The sequence below is a fragment of the Ursus arctos genome, unplaced genomic scaffold, assembly GCF_023065955.2.
Source record: "Ursus arctos isolate Adak ecotype North America unplaced genomic scaffold, UrsArc2.0 scaffold_13, whole genome shotgun sequence".
NCBI lineage: Eukaryota > Metazoa > Chordata > Mammalia > Carnivora > Ursidae > Ursus > Ursus arctos.
In genome coordinates, this window is record NW_026622797.1 from 42,549,671 (window position 1) to 42,566,495 (window position 16,825).

Sequence of the window (16,825 nt, forward strand, 5' to 3'; positions counted from 1 at the left end):
TCTAACGCAGAATCCGGTCATTTGCCTCCCTGGGATGTGGGGTTTCATTGTCCAGTCAGCACGACAGTCAGCACAAGAGGCAGAGAAGGTGCAGACAGTGGACTGATGGGTGGGGAAGGGAATGGATTTTTTTCCAAGGGTGGAAAGTGAGAAAAAGCAAATAATCAATACTGGGCAGGAGAGGGTCATTTAATCTTTTAGTTCTGTCTGGGTAAGCAACATCTGTGAGCAAATAGCCCTCCCCTTTCAACTTGCAGATATTTATAACCCGACCAGAAGGTTATTTAAAGACATCATGATGAAGTGAAGGAATAAACTATACGGGCAGACTGTAGTAAAACCAAATGAGATCTCAGAGGTCATTGGTCAATCCTTGGTACTGAAGGGTGAGGCCACACTGTCCCTCTCGCGTTCTTGCCCAGCTTCCTCCAGTGGAAAGGACTCCCAAGACAGTCAATTCCACTTTCGGATGATTAATTGCTAACAAGATATATTTATCTATAATCTTATAATCTTCGCCCTTCAGTCCTGGGTCCGCATGCCTGCGGCCGCATAATAGGACCATCCAGGGAGCCTCTACAAATTGAATGCCCAGGCCGTGCTGCAGGCCGCATAAGCCAGAATCAGCGGCAGTGGGACCCAAGTGTCAGTATTTTTAAAACTCCTCAGGTGATTCCAATGTGCGGCCAAGGTTGAGGGCACTGGCTTAAACTCTCTTCCCCCACTACACTCTTCATACAGTTAAAGTCGCCCTCACCTGAACCGGATTTTCTCTTAGGCTGTGACTTTCATCCATCCCCTCGAGTGGGCAAGTTGAGGCAACTGGCAATCATTACCGGAGAGGGGCATTGTTGGGGACCACAGGGAAGACTTGGTGGCCCCGGGGCCCATGGCAGGATTGGCCTGGTTCCTTTCATGTTTTAAAAGTACAACCAGATTGATAAATTGGACTTCATCAAAATTAAAAACTTTTATGCTTCCAGGAAAAACAACAAGAAAATAAAAAGCAGCCACTGAGTGGGAGAAAATATTTACACATCATCTATCTGATAGGTGTATACTACCCAGTATATATAAAGAAATATTACAACCAATGATAAAAAAAAAACCCCACAAATAACCAAATTAAAATGGGCAAGAAATTTAAATAGACATTTCTTCAAAGAAAACACATGATAATATAACCACCTTTTCCCATCCCTAAATACACACACACACACCCCATCCTGTGACATCACCATTTTTGAATTTTGCAAAATTTGCCAAGATTTTTCCATTGATCATAAACTGCTCATAATGATAAAAGTACCTCCAATAAGCATTATTTATTTATTTATTTATTATTATTTTTTTAATGATTTTTTATTATATTATGTTAGTCACCATACAGTACATCCCCGGTTTCCGATGTAAGGCTCGATGATTCATTAGTTGCGTATAACACCCAGTGCACCATGCAATATGTGCCCTCCTTACCACCCATCACCGGTCTATCCCATTCCCCCACCCCCCTCCCCTCTGAGGCCCTCAGTTTGTTTCTCAGAGTCCATAGTCTCTCATGTTTCATTCCCCCTTCTGATTACCCCCCCTTTCTTTATCCCTTTCTTCCCCTACCAATCATCCTAGTTCTTATGTTCCATAGATGAGAGAAATCATATGATAGTTGTCTTTCTCTGCTTGACCCAATAAGCATTATTTAAATATCAATTTTCTGAGAAGGCCCATCTGGCTGTAGTGGGAAACCTACAAGCCACTCAGACCCACCCTTCTCCCCAGCTCTAGAGCGCCTCCCATCTCTGGGAAGCCCAAGGCCAATTTCAGAGTCAGGCAAGCTGGGTCCTAGGAAAAAAAAATCCTGGTTTTTCCAAACAATGACTATTTGACTGCAAATTCAAGCACTGTTTGGCAGATCCTTTTAGAAAATAGACAAAGAGGAGTTTTTTTTTTAATTTTTAGATTTCAGTTGAATATTTAACTTAATTTTTTGCAGATAATAAATTCTATTGTTCATAAAACAACTAAAGAACACTACAAGGCAGTGTTTATTCAAGAGCTGAGAGGTGAGGAGTCAACTGTAAGTATACTGAGAGTGAAGGGAAAGGAGGAGAGCATTGTCTCTATTGTAACAGTGGTTACCAGAATATTAACATATATACTATAAAATTGTACCAATATGTCATAGTACTTATCTGTATTTTCTGACTTTCTCACAATGAATATACTTTTAATAAAAGACAACAGACCACTCTGGAAAGCAGTCTGGCAGTTTCTTATAAAACTAAACATGTTCTGACCGTATGCCTGGCAATTGGACTCTTGGGTGTTTATTTCAGAGCACTGAACACTGTTCACAGAAGAACCTGTACATAAATGTTCAGAGCCGCTTTATTTGTAATAGCCCCAAGGAGAGAAAACCCAGACGTCCTTCACTGAGGGAATGGTTAAATAAATTGTGGTACATCCGTATCATGGAACAGTGCTCAGCAAGAAAAAGGAGTGGGCTCCTGCCATACGGAACAGTCTGGACGAATCTCTAGAGAATTCTGCTAAGTGAAAAAAGTCAAACCCAAAAGGTTGCATACGTACATACCATTCTCGAAGTGACAAACTTAGAGAAACGGAGAACCGCAGCGAGGTCTGGGCACTACGGAGGTGGGTGAGCGGCGGGTGCGGCTGTGAAAGGCAACATGAACCCCCCTGGGGGTGAAAATGCTTTGTGTGTCCATGGCCTCCGTGCTCATATCCTGATGTTGTGCTACAGTTTTGCAAGATGTTACCAACGGGGTAAACTAGGTAAAGGGCAAATGGGGATCTCTCTGTACTATTTCTTAAAATTGCAGGTGAATCTGTTATTATCTTGAAAGTTTAATTTTAAAAAAGACAACAGGAATCAATTTTAACTCGAGTTAAAACTCGGGTGTTGAATTCATCCTTGCATTAAAGAAATGTATCTGTTAGCTAGTAACACAATATATGTATATAGTGAAACACTGCTTTGAGAAGTAAAAACACCCATGACACCTCCGAACTGATGAACACAAGGATTCAATTTTCCGCTAACGCAGCCTCCCTTCTGAGGGCATGATGCAGGGTTACTACATGGCTTCCTCTTCAGCAAACTTCCTTATCCTAACTAACCAGTAACCCACAAAGGCCGGGAGGGGAAGATGGGCGGTGGAAGGTTAGGACTGACGCTGGTTCCCGAGGAGAGCCCCGGGTGCAACCAGAAGTCAGTGCAAGAGTAAGAAGAGACAGACAGGGATGGTCTTCATGCGTCCCTCTCAGCTGTCAGAGAGCATGGGCTTCCCAGGGAGCCTAGTACTGGTGCAGCCTCCCCCAGACACAGACCCCGGTTCTGTGGCTCAGAGGTGTCGCCCGTGGATCTGAAGGGTGAGCCCGTCCCCCTGGGGAAAGCAGACTCTCGGGAACGCTGCCACGAGGGACGCCGAGGGCCAGACTGGAGAAGCACCTGCAGTCCTCAGTCAGAGCCACACGGTTCAGTCATGTTTCCTTAAGGAGGATTCAAGGGATCTGTCTAGCTCAGGAGCTTATAAAAGCAACCGCGGGAATCATGCTGGGACTTGAAGTCACACTTGGGAACGCGCTAGCTGTGGATGCCTGACTGTAGAGAAGAAAAATGACGGCCACTGTGCGTCACCGAAGACCAGGGCTCTGGAAAACAGTTGGATGTGTTGCCACGGGCTTCTCAGGGAGGCTGGTCCTCCCGGCCGAGCGGTGGGGAGAATGGGGGAACGTGCTGTGACTTTACTTTCTGCCCTAGTGAGGACCAGGTTGTGCTCAGGAGACAGAGATGGCACGATCCAGACAAAACCAATTACAAACGACGCATCAAGCCTGTCCAGTCCTACAGTTTCCTTCAGCTGTCATTTTTGCCACCACACTGGGCACAGGGCTTCTTGTCAAAGAGGGACTCGGCACTTTATCCCTGTCTTCTGCCATGGCCAGTTTCTCCACCTCTCTTCTTCCAGATCTGCTTCTGGTCCTCTCTGCTACCCTTGTTTGTGACCTCTTTTCCACCCCTGCCTGCCCTGCTTACTCTGGTTCTTGACTATAACTCTGGCTTACCCAGTAATATTTCCGATTATTCACTTCCGCCGCTTTGCCTCGGGTCATCTCAAGCGCATACTCCTTCTAGCTCAGCATTTCTCAGGGAAGCTCCAAACCCGGTTGGACCTGGTTGAAGATGCCCTGCCCACCAAGAGGCCCCATCAGCCGGCCACACCTGTGGGCTGGTGGTGTTAACTGTGGCATCACTGGTGAGGCCCTTGGCTAGAAGTAGTCAGAGTGATATCTTTCTTCTGCTTCTTCTTTTCCCTGTCCTAGTTTGGTCTCACCTGGTTTGGATACTTGATACTTGTCCTTCTTCACCCTGGTCATAGTCCCCACTGACCCTCATGTTACAGGACTAGTTAAGGAATGGGAAATGGGTCTCTTCTCCAATCCTAATCAATTGCTAATGTCTGAAGTGAGTGCAGGGATTCCACAATAGCATCTGACTTCCGTGTGCCACACGGCGTGTCCTGCCCGCCCTGGGTGAGCACGTGGGTCGTCCTGCATTTGAAGAGCCCGCTATCTTTAGACCGAACACATCCTTCTTTCCCTTGGGCTGATATCTGACTACAAATGCTTCACAAGACCTCTGCCCCAATCTTTCGGAAGAAACAATGTTTCGAGTGCATTAGCGTCTTCCATTCATGCTTGCTATGAAAACATCTGCAGAGCAGCAACGGCAGGAGCTGGATCTTTGCTCCAATGAGAGTGTACCCTGCCAGGGCCTTCGGTAGAATCCATTTTGTGGTTCTAGTTTGGGAAGTGTACAAATCTTCCTAGCTTTAGGCTGGAAAAAGAGTCGCTTCTGGGGTGAACGGTGTCAGAAAAAACTGCGGACCATGATCCAAAAGCCCTTTCCTTATCCTTCCCTTTCAAGTGTCTGCAGTTACTGGTCTCTTGTGACAAAACGTTGCCTCTGTGTTCTAGTGGCGATGTGAAGACCCAGATCCGGGCTGGGGGGTGAGCGCACAGAGTCGCACTCCCACTTCCCTACACAAAATCGGGGCGTCCCCCGCAGGGCATTTCCACCTGTGTGCGATACTTCCCACCAAGTGTCCCCCCAGAGGCGCACCGGCTCCACGTACCTTGTAGTGGAAGAGGAACAAGCCGCAGAACAGGCTGTACAGATCGGCTGTGAGCAGGGAGAGGTTGACGGAGGTGGCGCTCGTTTTCTTTATGACGACCGGCATGAAGCTGTAGAGACCGAACATGCAGGCGCTAAAGCCAACGTAGAGCAGGCCTGTGGGGAGAGGAAAGAGAGGTGACCTGACAGCCTCCCCGGGGCCTCTGAGGACCCCCGGCGCGGGGGAGCCGGGGCGGCGCGCCGTTGACCACGCACGCGCGGAGTTTTTCTTCACTCTGCTAACGGATTTTATTATTGGGCAATATACAGCTAAAACATCACATGAAAAGTAAAAATCTTCATGTGGAAAATGAACTTTCTGCTTCGCACCACATACGTGGTATTTTGCTTCTTCTCGGGAGGAGTGCCTCTTAGTGGCTAGAGTCAGAACATGGGGTCAAGGCTTCCTAATTCTATTTCCAGGGGTGCTGTACTCTACTCTTACTGTCTATGTCTTCTAAAACGTTTTATAAAATCTTTTTTGTTTGCGAAATAGGAACAAAACTACTTGGTTCCATGTATTGTTCACAGTGTTGAATAACTACGTAGTCCTCAAGATGGAAGGCCTGCGTATCACGGAGATGTGAACTAAGTCAGAACGGGAACCCTAACTGGGTGGCCTTGGGCAGACCACTTCATTCTTCCAGATTTCTGCATCCTGCCTAGTCCTGCACCCCACCAAACAGAGCCCTGCTTCCCCATCACCTTCCCTAGCATACTGCGGGCTCTCCCAGCAGGCTCTGCTGTTTTAGGAGTTGTTAGGTAAATGCTTCATAGGCCATCAGACAACTAAGTTTTGTAAAACAGAAAGATTTTTTTTAAAAAGTCCTTAAAATGCCATATGGCCAGCCTCTCAAATTCTCTCTCATTATAACTAGATATACGATTGTTAATACTAATTCCATAAGTACACAATTTTGTTGGGTCCCAAGCAGGAGTTTCTGGCTAAATGTAGAATTCGGTTCACCTTTTACTAGGTGGTGATACAATTCAAATGTACAAAAATAATGCTCATTCTCTACCTTGACAGAATAAAGCATAGAATGAGCATAAGTAATATAATTCAGTGGCTCTTTGGGCATTTTAATGTAATAGAAGCATCCAACCTTTCCAAAAGAATCCTTGATTAAATATGTCTGGTACGGGCTGTGGGATGATTGCTTCATCTGAATCCTGTAAATTAAGGAGGATCTGGTAAGTACTAGACACTTAGTCCCTTTGACTATGAAGACCAGTGATTCCTCTGAAGAGAAATTTGGTTTTCCCGTATGAGAAGTATGTAAGGGCATAAATCATCAGCCTATACATTTCTGATTCTCAGTTTGAGGAAAGCCCCATCTATCTATATGAAAAGATTATTTTGAACATTAAGTAAGCAAACTCAGTACAACAGCCCCCTCTAGTGTAGTGGAAATACCCTAAGAGGAAACTAGAAGAACCCCTAGTCGGTCAAGTACAAGTCCTCTTGCGGATATTCTGTCATAGTAATATCAGATAGCTTCTGACTCTCCATCAGAAGTTTTAATTCCTTAAAAACAGTCAATTTTACTGTAATTGGGTTTCATGCTACTTATAATTCATTTTCCTTTTAACCAAGTTACTAAAAGTGTAATACTAAATAATTTATGATCAATATAGGAAAAGACATAAAATTAATTCAGTATTCCTTCAAAAAAATCTGGGATTAAAAGACTAAGAACAAGCTATAGCCTTAAATTAATCTACTAAAACTCCACTGAAAATCAAACTTGGTCAGAACATAGTCCAGGCACCAGAGCCTTTTTTTAAATTGCATCACTGATTCAGATTAAATACGATTGAGCTAGAAAGTTACAGAATCCTACGTTTCCATCACCTTACCTGGCACACTGTAGATTCTCACATGTGGGATGTGATGTTTTATATTCACTCAATTATTCAACCATGTATTCACTCTACCCTCGGCTAGCAAAGCAATAGAACACAGAATAGAGGAGAACCTTAGAGTTGCTTTAGTGCTAAGAGGGGGAAAGAAAGGTTCACTTTAGGGAATGGCAGGGGACTCGCTTCAGAAAGGTGGACTAGCTCAGGCTTCTTTGTGCAAGGGGCATTTACCTTGAATTCTGAAGGACTGAAAGGAGATGGTCAGGGAGGAGCAAAGGTAAGAACATTTTAGGCAGGGAGATTTGCGAACGAAAAACCCTGATGACAGGGCTCATGTATTCCTGGAGCTGCCAGGGGCCAGGACATCTGTGCAGAATGAACAGAATGAGGCAGTGGAAAGGGATGAGGGTGGAGAATTAGGCAGAGGATGGATTACGCAGGCCCGTGTCGATCTAGGAAGGAAATTAACATCTTATTCTAGGTGTGATAGGAAGCCATTGAGGAGCTGGTAGCAGGTGGCTAACACCGGATCCACATCTTTAAACGGGGGCTCTGGCTGCTGTGCCGAGAAGGGACTGGCAGGAGAAATCATGACAGACCAGCGAGAAGTGCAGTGTCCTAGTTCAGGCAAGAGACATTGGCGGCTTTGCTCGGGATGGCAGTGGAGATGAAGGAAAGTGGCTGGGTCTGTGGATGCTCAGCAAGTCCTGGTAACAGACTGGGGCCATCTAGGTGGCCCATGGGTTCTCATGAGTTTCTGGTTAGTTTAGAAACTGGGTGAAATATGGTGCCATTTACTGAGATGCAGAGAATTGAGAGAGGACAAGTTTTCAGGGGAAATAAAAAGCTCCGTGTTGAACATGTTAGTTTTAGACACTTATGCATCACCCAAGAGGATCTGTTCAGTAAGGAGCTGGGTATATAACTAGCGGGCTCAGAGAAGAGGTGACCGTATGACTGGGACGCCACGGAGAGAACTAGATCCGCAGCAGAGTTTTGCTCTACTCATCAGGCGACGTCAGGGTGCTTCAAGCTTAAACACTCTAAACCTATTTTTAGAAACTGCAGAAATTAAATTTAGGGAGACAGGGATGGAAGATCTACACCATCCCAGTTCCACTTAGCTAGGTCAACCAACGTGTTTACGTGTGAACGTGCTGTTTTGCGAGCAGAGCACAGTCAGCCACGTGAGCTCATGATCAGACTGAGGTGGGGACGCAGTGTTGCTGCAATTTGCTGAAGTGCTGTTCGGAGGGGGACATGGGCTACTTCGTGGGTGTTCACAATACATCTGAACACCCAACGTGCTGTCCACACAGGGTTTTCAGTCAATCAATCCACGTGATCAAACAAATGAACTGAATAATTTTTTGACTGACAATTATAGAATGGCTGCAACAAGTCCCTTTAAAGACAAGGTATGTGTATAGCCATTTCTTATTTGCAATGCTTTCTCTCTCACAACAGCATTTGGTAGCTGTTGTCCTCATGCACTAAGGAGATCCAAGCTAAGGAAATTAGATAGAATACTATAAGTTCATATGGATTGTGTGCTTGCTACGTGCCATGTATTTCAGATACATTAACTAATATCTACAACCGTAGAACATCATTACTACTGTTACCCTCTTTATACGGGGAAGGAAACAGGCTAACAGAGTGTATCAGTTAAGAAACAGTCCATAGCACAGGTTCAGTAGAGGACATTTAATATGGGGCACAAGTCACAAAGGTGCTTGAGTGGGTGATGGGGGAAAGGGATGATGAGGCTCCCCAGAGATGAGAATAACAGGAAGCTATTCACACTCCTGGAGCTACAGAGATCCAGGGAGGAGGCCATGTTCCCAGGGGTCAGAAGCTAGGAAAACCCGGCAAAGGTACAATCGCTCAGAGAGCACTCACCCGTTTCTAGAGACCTGACCCCCAACAAAGAGAAACGGGGAGACATACCCTGGTTTCTTCCTTCCTCCCACCCTCCAATCAGGAGATCGGTTCCCACTGGCCAAACCTGGTCGGAAGCCACCTAACAGGACAGCCTGGGAAGCGTAGTCTGCATGAGTCAGCCTCCGCAATGCAGAGCAGAGGAAGGGTAAGAAACAGATCTGTGACGAAACGGAGAAACCAGCACACAGGGCTTGAGTAACTAGCCCTGAGGACACAGGCTGTGGGACCTGAAATGCTGAGCACACACCACCAATCTATATTGTTTAATTATTATGGAGAGAGGCAGGGCTTTGATGGAGCATCCGGTGTGATTCTGATGAACATCCCATTTCATACATAATACATATATGATAAATACGTGATGTATGACATGTATGATCGATAAGGTATACACGTGTACATAGAATGCTGAATATGTTTTATCTCACCCCTTTGGGATCCCACTGATGTTCTGTCTTTCACTTTCCTTTGAATATACTAGATTTTTAAAACATTATTTTTCATTCTTAGAGATGGCTTCTTGGCACACATGCATCAGGCTAAGTAGGCCAAGGGCCCGAGGTGGGCAGGGCTTGCTCACAGAGCGCGCCTCCGGACCCAGTGCCGCCCCCCCCCCCCCCCAGGCAGCTCTGCGCCTCCTGCCTCCTCTGTGGCCTCGCCTCCCCAGGCCTCTGATTCAGCCTCTGTAAAAAGGGTGCGTTCTTAATTTTCTTTAAGGTCCGTCCTGCTACTCCATCTTCAGGGAAAGGTCAAATCTCTTATTTTGGCCTCCAGGAGAAAACCAAAACCAAACGAGCATCACCCCCAGGAGCCGAGAAGAGCCCCCTTGCGTACCACGAACCGGTGCTCGCTGGCCCACAGCACACTTTTTCTTTGCTTTGACGTTTGGCTCTCACATCAGTTTGTATTTGTTCACACGTCCTTTAACACATATGGCAAATGGGATAAAGGGAATGTTGAAGCCATTTATTAGATTTCTGACGGTGATTTGAACACACCTGCCCCCCAGGACATTTGAGCTCTGTTAGGTCGTACATTTTACTCAAAGTTAGCAGGTACATAACCAGACCCAGGCTCTCTTGGGTAGGGTAAAACAAAGGGATAAAACGCACAACAATAAAGGTGGCCTTCTTGCTTTGAATTACTCTCTGGATCTTGCAAATGTTATAATGGAATCTGTTTTAAAAAAGTGCCTTCCAAGTGCAGAAAAGATAAAATACATTTATTATCCCACTTGCTCCGTAGGAAAAAAATCTTTTTACTTTGATAAAATGTCAACCATATGAGCTGTCCTAGAGACCGTGTGAGGGGGATTGCCGATGTGGATACAGGGGAGGGAGAGAAACGCTTTGACAGATGGCGGGAGATGAAGACAGTCTTGGATTTTGGTCTCTTAAGTAAGACACTGTGAGCTTCCCACCAGACACAGTGCTCAGAGCTTAGCACTCTTGGGTGACTTCCCAAGGAGTGCAGGGATGCTCTGAGAGGACACTGACCCCCCGGCCTGATATCTCCTTGCGTCTCGGTCCCCGGAGCTAATATGCCACCTCCCAGTTCCCCAGAAAGGCAGAGCAAGGTCAAGCCTAGACCTCTCTCGATTGCCCCACCGCTTCCCTGTTGTCTGTATTTTGAAAGATGAGAGAGGGCGGAACAGGCCGCATCTCCTTTGCTTGCCATTCACTCATTTAGTAAATATTTATTCACTGAATGTTATGTGCCCAAACTGAGCTAAACGGTGACCCTGTGTCAGGATGAAATAATGAGGCAGCCCTCGTGTAAAACATCTCAAACCCCACCCTATCAACGCTTTGGAAAGAAAAAGATGACTATCTGGCTCCCTTTCTCGCCCATTTCCACCTCATTTCCAACCAGGAATTAAACTGATGGCTCCATAATGTATTCCTTTTATACCGCCTTTCATCAGCGTGGACTACAGGGGATCGACAGTTGAATGGCAGTAAGAGAGTGAAGAGTAAAACTACCTTTTGATGCCACATTTAACTAACACTGAATTAGAACAGAACCTCGGTGGATACGCACATGACATCCGTATCATTAGAGGACAAACTATTTTTTACCATTGCTGCGACTATTAATATGAAATGAGTTTATACCACTGCGTGTGAAGTGTTACCAAGCCCGGGTCACATCTTCTTTCCTGGCTCTGAGAGTCCCAAATGCCAACGCATCTGTAACCTGCGGCTGGTTTCCTTTCCCGGCTGTCTCTCCCCTCCTCCCCGGGCCCCTCCTCCAGTGATTTTCATTTAATGGTAACATTCTGTAGCAAAACTCGAAAGAAAATCAATGGCGGGATTCTGTGACAGACACCAGAGCTGGTCAGCCCTTGAAGTCACTAGTGATAACCCCCAGGGAGAGTGATGCATGACTCCGTAGCTGGCCCGGTGCCTTCAGAGGGAAAGACATCAGCAGCGAGCCGGCCTTGGACGCTTCCGCTCGGGAGTCGGTAAAGTGGTGCCGGGAAGCTTATGTCATTGCTGTCCTTGCTGGTGGCAGCAGAATTTGACGAAGCTGCCAATCTCATCAAAACTCACATGAGCTGCAGGGGGCTCCAGCAGCCAGCTTCAGTGTGGGTGATCTGGCGTCATGTCGCCTCCGCATTCCCAGTGTGCGCATTTTCCAAGCACCCTCATAAGCCAAGCCCCGTGCTCACTGCTGGCCCCCCTGCGTCTTGGTGTAGGCGCTGAAGGGATATCTCGGAAGGTTTTAAATGCCATTTCCTTCTAGGGCTTGCTGTGTGATCGTTACAGCAATCACCTAGGATGTTAAATCCTTATCCTAATTTTTTTTTAGAGAAAAGTGATTTTCGAAACAGGTGGAATCTGAGATACCCTGGATGACTGTTACCAAGCTCGAAGCGTGTCGGGTATTTTCCACCAAGTCCACTTGGAGATCAATTAACCATTTCTTAGGTGCAAAGTGCTCCCTTCTGAAAAGGTTTTTATGAGATCAAAACGCCCATTACATTGTTTTCTTTTATGCCTTTTTGTTCATCCCCCCCCCTTTACTAAAGTGCCACTTTTTAATGATCACATCAGTTTTGTGTTCTTGGCTAGAGAAAATTGCTGTCATTTATGTCCCACCACTGCCTCTGGGCATTTTTTCTTTCTGGTTGGTCTTTAACTTAATAACATACTTTTGTGTCTACACTAATGGCATCTTGACGATGATAATGGGCAGAAGCTCAATTAGGAAACATTATGAATCACACAGTTTAGTCTCCCACCGTGTACAAGAAATCCTAAAATGACAAGGGATTTCATTTTCCTTTGTCCGCTGCGTTCTGAACCCTTTCATGGTTCGTGTCCCACGCCCGCCCACATCACTCTTCAAACATATCCCTCAGGTTTACACAAAACAGCATTTTTAGGTGAGCAAACCCCTTACCTATTTGCCAATCCCAGGGCACCTTTAACAGCTCCTTGTGCTCCATTATGGCTCTGCAAATTCAAAGAAAGCGGATCTGATGAGCAAGAGTATAATGCGTCCTACTTCCTTTTTTTTTCTTTTTCTTTTTTCATTTACCTGATTTATACAAGTCATGAAACAACCAACTGAATTTGAAAAATAACTTTGGGCCACGGAGAGGGAAGTCGACTTTGGCAGCCGGAGTTTCTCCCGCAGGTGTGGGTGTGCCGGCCGGCATGATGGTGCTCCAACCTTCCACTGGCCTTTTCACCCAGGAGTCTGCCTGCAGCCCTGATTTCTTCTTGTTTAGATGCATTCTGAAAAGTCTATGGTGAGGGATGGAAAATTTCTGTGCTTGCAGGTTTAATCAGTTTGTGTTTTTTGTTTTGAGGTCAGTTTTCGGAGTGAGGATTCTCCAGAGCAGGGGTTCTCAAACTTTAAGGTACAACAAAGCCATCTGGAGAGCATGTTGGAACAGCTTCCCGTGCCCCTTCCCTAGTAATTCGGGTTCGGCAGATCTGGGTGGGGCCCACAGACGTGCATCTCTGACAAGTTCTCCCGCGGAGCCAGCGTGACACACTGTGTCTCGGAGAGACACACTGCGAGAACCACGGCTCTAGAAGAGGACCAGGAGGGGAAGCTGGCACCGCTCCACCAGAAATACGTTGGTCGCAGCGCACCCTCAACGTACCCCTGTTGCCACACACAGCCACACGCCACTTCCCTTATTTTGGCCACAGTGGCACTGAGGGGCTCCGTTAGCTCGGACGGACTGTAACGAAAGCAAATGAGTGCTGGGTATCTGATTATATTTTTTGGATTCAAGAATAATAATCCATAAAATGAGCCATCTATCTACAAAATGTTGTTATGAATAGTTGAACTAGGCGATTTCTTTTCCTCTCACAAAGCTGAAGCACCACACTTAGGAGCTTTAAAATGCCATCCCACTTTCAAAATGAATCAAAAGTAAAGCCTTTGCAGAGACTCTCCCCATCTCCGTGCCTTGTTTGCTATGGAGCTTTTTGCCTACATCTCGGGATACCAAAATTTGGAGGATTCTTGGAAACAGCCTATTGGCAAAACGTGTTTAAGGCGATGCCAAAATATCTCCCATAAATAATTTCAGATGCTGAGCACAATTACAAAGTACCTGCCTTGTAGAATGGGATTTGGTGAAATTAGAATTATGTGCTTTGTGGAAAAGGATTTGGTGAAATCAGACTGGAGGCTGGACCATCATTCTTCACCCCTTCCGTGAAACTAGAACATACGGTCTTTATTGACGGGAACGTACGCTTTGTTGGACATTCTGAGGCGCTAGTCAGTGATGATGGCTATGCTCCAGGGCAGGGTTATTGCCAAATTAGTGTTTTGGACTTTCTGGTGAATGTCTGTGTTTCATCTTCATCTGTTTAAGGAAAAGAGGAACACCAAACTTCTAAGAGAAGAATCTGAAATATGGTTCCTTCGGCAAATCCATGGGCAATGAAAGAGCAAGCTTATGGAAGGACAAACCTATACCATAAGCTTCCTAGTAGAGTTGTCACTAGGAAACAGGTGTCCCTTTTGGAAGTGCATCGGATCATGGCATTTACACTTTGTTATTCTACTTCTCTAAGTAAAACCACTGGCTGGTTTGGGAGAATCAATGCGCTTCTACTGTTTTCTTGTAAATTGTGTTCAGAGTCCACTAAGTGGTTTTCTAATAATTGATAATGGCTTCTTTAGCTTTGAAGAAGTTTACTAAGAAAGATACTGAGTTTTCACATTTCATGGAGGAGGTTAGTGAAAGGTTTCCAGCCTTGATTTTTATAAAATAAAGTGACAAACTGTACCCTAATGAAAATAGAGTAAGCCCTACGAGTCTCTACTGTCTGAATTTCTTATTATTTTTTACTCACAATTGAATTCCACTGAAAAAAGCCCCGAAGAGTCCAATCATCCCCAGAAATTCCACTCGACTCAGGGTTCGGATGATATATTCTTCCCAGACATTGGAGATTCCGTATAATGTGGCTCCTCCTAAGACCAGAAGGTCCCCTACCAGCTTATTTTCCCCTAGGAACCAAAAACACAAATGCAGCTCCATTAAAATTTTCTTAATGAGAATCTGGCACCAGCAAATTGAACTTCCTTTGTCTATTCTATTCCGATGCTTTACAGAAGTCCGGTAATTTGCCAGCTGAGATCTAGTAAAGTTTGTTTATCTGCGCTCCAGATAGGTTCTGGTATAAAAAGGTTGCCTGTGTCTGCCCAACCTGAACTCTTCCTTTACCCGAAAAAGGGACCCGTTGCTTCTAGGCTGCACCATCTCTACAAAGCCCCGTGTCTTCTGTCTATATATATGTCTAGGAATACATGCTAATACACGTACATGTTATATTTGGTATATTTCCAACAGTTTAGTGAACGTGGTGCAGAACAGACAGAGTCAGTCTGGATTTCCACCCTCTGCTATACAGGGAGAGAAGCTATAACAGAAGTAGACTCTGTTTTGACTATGGGCAAAATGTGCCCTTGCTTAGAAAATGAGAGTGAAAGGGATTATGGGTTGAAACTTTCAACTCCCCTAAAGTAAGTAATAGAAGAGTGAAAGTACAGGTAATTCATTATTACATTAATATTTCCTTTTATTTTCATAAAAATATCCATTTGTTTAAAAATCAATTTTGGTTGGTTTGAATTCATCTCATTTTTAACAGGTGCTGTACCAGCTATTTCCTATAATCAGGCAAATTCCACTCCAGGCAGTGTGAAGCCAGGGAGGGAGAGTGGAAGTTAGCAGCCCACGCGGGCTTGTACCCAGCAGTCTCCAGCTCTGCCTGTACAGGTTAGCACATGGGAGCGTGGCAGGCGTGCAGCTCTGGGGCACAAGAGAGGCCAGATGTGAAAGGTGCTCTCTCCAGCATGATTCTAGGGGAGGGGCTCACACCTTGGGGTAGCCTTGGATTCCCATATTGGCTGGAACAATCTAAACCGGTAGAACCAGATTCTCAGCATTCGTTTGGGAGCACTGAGCATTCTCTAGGCAATGACTTCACATGAAAGAATCTGGGCGGGGCTTGGGGAAAGACTTCTTCATTCATGCCTCTGTGGTCACCTTGGGAAATTCTACATTGACAGGTGACCCTTGAACAATGCAGGGGGTAGGGGTGCTGACCCCCGTACAGTCAAAAATCTGCATATAGATTTTGACTCCCCAAAGACTTAACTACTAATAGCCTACCAATAATATAGAAGAAGCCTTACCAATAATATAAACAATTAACACATGTTTTGATGTTATGTGTATTATATACAATAGAGTAAGCTAGAGAAAAGAAAATGTTAAGAAAATCAAGAGGATGAGAAAATACATTTACAGTACCGTACTGTATTAATTGAAAAACAAATCCATGTATAAGTGGGCCCTTGCATTTCAAAGGCATACTGTTCAAGGGTCAACTATACTCTAAAGGGGTCACTTTTCCCAAAGCAAATTCCCACTCCTGGTAAGAATCAGAAAGAGAAGAGACCCTGAAAGGCAGGAGAGCTTGCTGGAGTCAGCCTCCTGGGAAAACCACTACTTACCACTAGATCAAGAAATCAATGGTGAACTACACTATTCTGGAGTGTTGAAAGACTATTAATATAATTTATGAAAATGAACCCATCCCATTGAATATTTTTGAGTTTTAAATGTGACCAATTGCCTTGTTTTCCTGGGCCTCTCTCGGTTTTAGCCCCAAATCCCCTCATCTGAGGAAACCCCTTCATACTGAGCAATCTGGGACAGTCGTTTCTCCTGATTCACTGCAGTAGAACAGCTGTACATCTCATAAGGGTCACAATTATAGAAAAATTAGTATCAAGTGGTACAGCAGAAAAAATACTGGCTAGATTCACAACTAGGCCACACCGTTTAGTATCGGTGTGTGGTCGCACACACGTCCTGATCTCCCTTAGCCTCGATTTCGTCAGCTGCAAAAGTGAGAATAAGAAAACTTTCTTTGCACAGTTAGGAGGATTAAATGAGATGACGCATGGGAAAGTGCCTGGCACCGAAAAAATGGTCACTCTTTTTTTTTTTTTTTGATTGTGTTTAATTAAAATGTTCCTCCTTGAAAATGTTTTCTCTTCCTTGAAATAACTATAAAATTATGTCTAATAAGAAAAAAATGTTGTTTTAGGTATCTAACATCCTTAATAAACAAACTATAAGATGCAATAAATGTATTATAGTAGAAAAATGATATTTTGGAGAGCAAGGAATATATTTCTTTGAGACGTCTCCTTCAGCAAGTCTTAAATCAAAATGAGGAAGAAACATTCTAACAAGGAGAATTAGAGCAATTACTTTAATTATAATGAAGTCAGGGTAACTTTGAACAGGCCATTATCACTGTGCTTAAGGAA

At 44.8% G+C, this 16,825-nt stretch overlaps 1 protein-coding gene across 1 annotated transcript in view; it reads right to left on the bottom strand.

Moving 5' to 3' along the window:
• SLC35F1 (solute carrier family 35 member F1) overlaps nucleotides 1–16,825 on the bottom strand; it is a 381,514-nt gene that overhangs the window by 25,033 nt on the left and 339,656 nt on the right. The window contains exons 5-7 of the mRNA XM_026505215.4: nucleotides 14,332–14,488; nucleotides 12,407–12,459; nucleotides 5,157–5,311 (exon numbers count right to left, since the gene is read on the bottom strand). Of these exons, the coding sequence (XP_026361000.3) occupies nucleotides 5,157–5,311; nucleotides 12,407–12,459; nucleotides 14,332–14,488 (365 nt within the window). The remainder of the gene's footprint in view (nucleotides 1–5,156; nucleotides 5,312–12,406; nucleotides 12,460–14,331; nucleotides 14,489–16,825) is intronic.